The 6,000-nt window shown below is 26.4% G+C and overlaps 1 protein-coding gene across 1 annotated transcript in view; it reads left to right on the top strand.

The window, feature by feature from the left end:
• Nucleotides 1-316: 316 nt before the first annotated feature.
• Nucleotides 317-6,000, top strand: part of LOC139504734 (DNA fragmentation factor subunit alpha-like) — a gene marked incomplete at its 5' end in the record, with an annotated part of 41,799 nt that continues 36,115 nt past the window's right edge. Inside the window, 2 exon segments of the mRNA XM_071294714.1 lie at nt 317-450; nt 1,669-1,802. Coding sequence (XP_071150815.1) covers nt 317-450; nt 1,669-1,802 — 268 coding nt within the window.

The following is a 6,000-nucleotide window of genomic DNA, read 5'->3' as shown; positions in this document are numbered from 1 at the left end:
CCTGCAGTACAAATATCAGGATTACAGTTGTGGATTCATACATACTATCATGGATTGAGGAACAATTGTTCTTTGTAGAAATTTGAATTTGTATTGGCAAAGATTGCATACAATCTCCTGCGAAAAACTTGTACTTCATAAACATTTTAACTCATGGTTTACATAAAGCCACATATTTCACAAACTGGTATCACATAAATAATAAAGAATTCACAATACGAGAAACAGTTTTAAGCCTAACATGAAAATTTTGTAATCAATTCAATGCAATTATACTTTTTTTAAATTTAGGTAAAGATAAATTAGGGATTACAAGTACAGATGGGCTGCGTGTTGTTATAGCAGAGGATGGAACAGAGGTTGATGATGAGGATTACTTTGTTTTCCTTCCTCATAACTCGATCTTGATGATCTTACCTAAAGGTCAGATGTGGAGACCTGAAGGCATAGGTAGGTTGAATAGAGCTTGGTGTCGTAAATTATTCAGTTTTTCTGTCACTTGACTTTGATGATCTGAAACAATGACCTTAAAATCTGAAAGTAAGTGAATGTATAATAGAATTTTGTAACAAGAATTATACTGTTTCTTCTCCTGCAAATAAGACCTAGATGGACAATGAAATTATATAATTTGATTAAAATACAGACCCTGTGCTCAAGCTTCACTTGCAAGAATCTGAAAGCCTTTAAATTTCCCAGATCATTGTATTTGTCAAAATAAGAAATATCTTCAGAAACTTTGAACACTGAGATTTCATTAGTTGACATTAGTTGACATAATAGTTATCAGATTATCACATTACATGTAATTGACTATGAAGTTTTATAATGGAACATTGTGGAAATAGAGTAGAAGATATAAGGAACTATTATGTTTTCTACATGTTGTTAATTCGTTTTTATGTAACATAAACAATAACATCCTGACAACACCCTATACATATGTTGTATGACTTCGATAAGTACTAGTGGGAAATAGTCAGATTTTATTTCACGTACAAAATATTGGGATATTACAGAAGAATCATGATATTTAAGTGCAACCCACAAATATTTAAACCAATACTCTACATCTCATGTGGATTAAGCTTTTTCAATCCATCCATATCCACTCAAATATTTGCCTTGTAATAATATGTAAATATTGAATGCAAATTCTATATATTGCATTGTACAGGTTTGCATGTAACCTCAGACTTTTTTCATAAATGTATGCATACATATGTATAACTAATGAAATAAAAAATGTATATATTACCCAAATATGCCATTTTCAATGACCTGACAACAGTGTTGTTACTATACTACTTCTGAATAGGTCTGTTTAAAGGTTTGGTTAGCTTTTGCTGTGAATATCAACATTTTTGAGCTTTTTAAAGAATATTACCATAAAAGATTGTTTTCAGATTCATCACTCATCAACTTATTTTCATATTCAACACTCATCTACTTCCTGATTACCTATTAATTTATTATTATTTTAAAACATAATGTCCAATGTGTAAAATTTTCCATTCATTTTTCTAGGAAATTTTATTATCAATCTTTATGTAAGCATGCTTTACTGTATGAAGCATTTTTTCAATTGATTTTCAACTTCCTGTTGATAGAATTTGAAAATCTAACGTAGCTCACATAGTTCTAATTGTTGTACATGACTTGTTACAGGTGAAGTGTCAGGACATGATGAACCTGATTTTATTGGAGGAGGAACCGAAATTTCTGACAGGTCCAAAGAAATGATTGCTGGCTTACAGAAAAATATAACTCGCATTATAACACTATCAAATGAAGATTTACAGGTAAATAATACTAAATGTTTACAAGCTTACAGAAAAATATAACTCGCATTATAACACTATCAAATGAAGATTTACAGGTAAATAATACTAAATGTTTACAAGCTTACAGAAAAATATAACTCGCATTATAACACTATCAAATGAAGATTTACAGGTAAATAATACTAAATGTTTACAAGCTTACAGAAAAATATAACTCACATTATAACACTATCAAATGAAGATTTACAGGTAAATAATACTAAAGGTTTACAAGCTTACAGAAAAATATAACTCACATTATAACACTATCAAATGAAGATTTACAGGTTTGTAAATAATACTAAATGTTTACAAGCTTACAGAAAAATATAACTCGCATTATAACACTATCAAATGAAGATTTACAGGTAAATAATACTAAAGGTTTACAAGCTTACAGAAAAATATAACTCGCATTATAACACTATCAAATAAAGATTTACAGGTTTGTAAATAATACTAAATGTTTACAAGCTTACAGAAAAATATAACTCACATTATAACACTATCAAATGAAGATTTACAGGTAAATAATACTAAATGTTTACAAGCTTACAGAAAAATATAACTCACATTATAACACTATCAAATGAAGATTTACAGGTTTGTAAATAATACTAAATGTTTACAAGCTTACAGAAAAATATAACTAGTATTATAACACTATCAAATGAAGATTTACAGGTAAAAAAAATAAGACAACTTGTGACCGAACGCCATTATGGATTAAACTCGTGCTGCGCACTCGTTTAAACCATGCGTCGTTCGGTCACGCGTTGTCTTATTTTTGATATTCAAATACGGCGATTAGTTATTCTTTTTATTACATTGGTAAATGGCTTTTTTATGAAATTAATGTAGAAAATGTAAGGAACTATATCTTTTTCCTACGCATTGACAATTTGTTTTGATCCTACGTTATCGACGTCTTGACAACGCCTATTGTTGTATGACGTCAGAGAGTGAAATAACCACTTTTATTTCACATGTGAAATTATCGGTTTTTATCTAACTGGGAAATCAATGTAATTCATTGCAACCAATGTAATAATACTAAATGTTTACAAGCTTACAGAAAAATATAACTCACATTATAACACTATCAAATGAAGATTTACAGGTAAATAATACAAAATGTTTACAAGCTTACAGAAAAATATAACTCACATTATAACACTATCAAATGAAGATTTACAGGTAAATAATACTAAATGTTTACAAGCTTACAGAAAAATATAACTCACATTATAACACTATCAAATGAAGATTTACAGGTAAATAATACAAAATGTTTACAAGCTTACAGAAAAATATAACTCGCATTATAACACTATCAAATGAAGATTTACAGGTTTGTAAATAATACAAAATGTTTACAAGCTTACAGAAAAATATAACTCGCATTATAACACTATCAAATGAAGATTTACAGGTAAATAATACTAAATGTTTACAAGCTTACAGAAAAATATAACTCACATTATAACACTATCAAATGAAGATTTACAGGTTAATAATACAAAATGTTTACAAGCTTACAGAAAAATATAACTCACATTATAACACTATCAAATGAAGATTTACAGGTTTGTAAATAAAACAAAATGTTTACAAGCTTACAGAAAAATATAACTCGCATTATAACACTATCAAATGAAGATTTACAGGTTTGTAAATAAAACAAAAGGTTTACAAGCTTACAGAAAAATATAACTCACATTATAACACTATCAAATGAAGATTTACAGGTTTGTAAATAAAACAAAATGTTTACAAGCTTACAGAAAAATATAACTCGCATTATAACACTATCAAATGAAGATTTACAGGTTTGTAAATAATACTAAATGTTTACAAGCTTACAGAAAAATATAACTCACATTATAACACTATCAAATGAAGATTTACAGGTAAATAATACAAAATGTTAACAAGCTTACAGAAAAATATAACTCACATTATAACACTATCAAATGAAGATTTACAGGTAAATAATACAAAATGTTAACAAGCTTACAGAAAAATATAACTCACATTATAACACTATCAAATGAAGATTTACAGGTTTGTAAATAAAACAAAATGTTTACAAGCTTACAGAAAAATATAACTTGCATTATAACACTATCAAATGAAGATTTACAGGTTTGTAAATAAAACAAAATGTTTACAAGCTTACAGAAAAATATAACTCGCATTATAACACTATCAAATGAAGATTTACAGGTAAATAATACAAAATGTTTACAAGCTTACAGAAAAATATAACTCACATTATAACACTATCAAATGAAGATTTACAGGTAAATAATACAAAATGTTTACAAGCTTACAGAAAAATATAACTTGCATTATAACACTATCAAATGAAGATTTACAGGTAAATAATACAAAATGTTTACAAGCTTACAGAAAAATATAACTCACATTATAACACTATCAAATGAAGATTTACAGGTAAATAATACAAAATGTTTACAAGCTTACAGAAAAATATAACTCACATTATAACACTATCAAATGAAGATTTACAGGTAAATAATACAAAATGTTTAGAAGCTTACAGAAAAATATAACTCACATTATAACACTATCAAATCAAGATTTACAGGTAAATAATACAAAATGTTAACAAGCTTACAGAAAAATATAACTCACATTATAACACTATCAAATGAAGATTTACAGGTAAATAATACAAAATGTTTACAAGCTTACAGAAAAATATAACTGTTTACAAGCTTACAGAAAAATATAACTCACATTATAACACTATCAAATGAAGATTTACAGGTAAATAATACAAAATGTTTACAAGCTTACAGAAAAATATAACTCACATTATAACACTATCAAATGAAGATTTACAGGTAATTAATACTTAATGTTTACAAGCATACAGAAAAATATAACTCGCATTATAACACTATCAAATGAAGATTTACAGGTAAATAATACAAAATGTTTACAAGCTTACAGAAAAATATAACTCACATTATAACACTATCAAATGAAGATTTACAGGTTTGTAAATAAAACAAAATGTTTACAAGCTTACAGAAAAGTATAACTCGCATTATAACACTATCAAATGAAGATTTACAGGTAAATAATACAAAATGTTTACAAGCTTACAGAAAAATATAACTCGCATTATAACACTATCAAATGAAGATTTACAGGTAAATAATACTAAATGTTTACAAGCTTACAGAAAAATATAACTCACATTATAACACTATCAAATGAAGATTTACAGGTTTGTAAATAAAACAAAATGTTTACAAGCTTACAGAAAAGTATAACTCGCATTATAACACTATCAAATGAAGATTTACAGGTAAATAATACAAAATGTTAACAAGCTTACAGAAAAATATAACTCACATTATAACACTATCAAATGAAGATTTACAGGTAAATAATACAAAATGTTTACAAGCTTACAGAAAAATATAACTCACATTATAACACTATCAAATGAAGATTTACAGGTAAATAATACAAAATGTTTACAAGCTTACAGAAAAATATAACTCACATTATAACACTATCAAATGAAGATTTACAGGTAAATAATACAAAATGTTTACAAGCTTACAGAAAAATATAACTCACATTATAACACTATCAAATGAAGATTTACAGGTAAATAATACAAAATGTTTACAAGCTTACAGAAAAATATAACTCGCATTATAACACTATCAAATGAAGATTTACAGGTAAATAATACAAAATGATTAGAAGCTTACAGAAAAATATAACTCACATTATAACACTATCAAATGAAGATTTACAGGTAAATAATACAAAATGTTTACAAGCTTACAGAAAAATATAACTCACATTATAACACTATCAAATGAAGATTTACAGGTAAATAATACAAAAGGTTTACAAGCTTACAGAAAAATATAACTCACATTATAACACTATCAAATGAAGATTTACAGGTTTGTAAATAAAACAAAATGTTTACAAGCTTACAGAAAAATATAACTCGCATTATAACACTATCAAATGAAGATTTACAGGTAAATAATACAAAATGTTAACAAGCTTACAGAAAAATATAACTCACATTATAACACTATCAAATGAAGATTTACAGGTAAATAATACAAAATGTTAACAAGCTTACAGAAAAATATAACTCACATTATAACACTATCAA

The sequence above is a fragment of the Mytilus edulis genome, unplaced genomic scaffold, assembly GCF_963676685.1.
Source record: "Mytilus edulis unplaced genomic scaffold, xbMytEdul2.2 SCAFFOLD_322, whole genome shotgun sequence".
Lineage (NCBI taxonomy): Eukaryota > Metazoa > Mollusca > Bivalvia > Mytilida > Mytilidae > Mytilus > Mytilus edulis.
The sequence above is the reverse complement of the archived record's forward strand: the minus strand, read 5'-3'. Positions and strand labels throughout refer to the sequence as shown.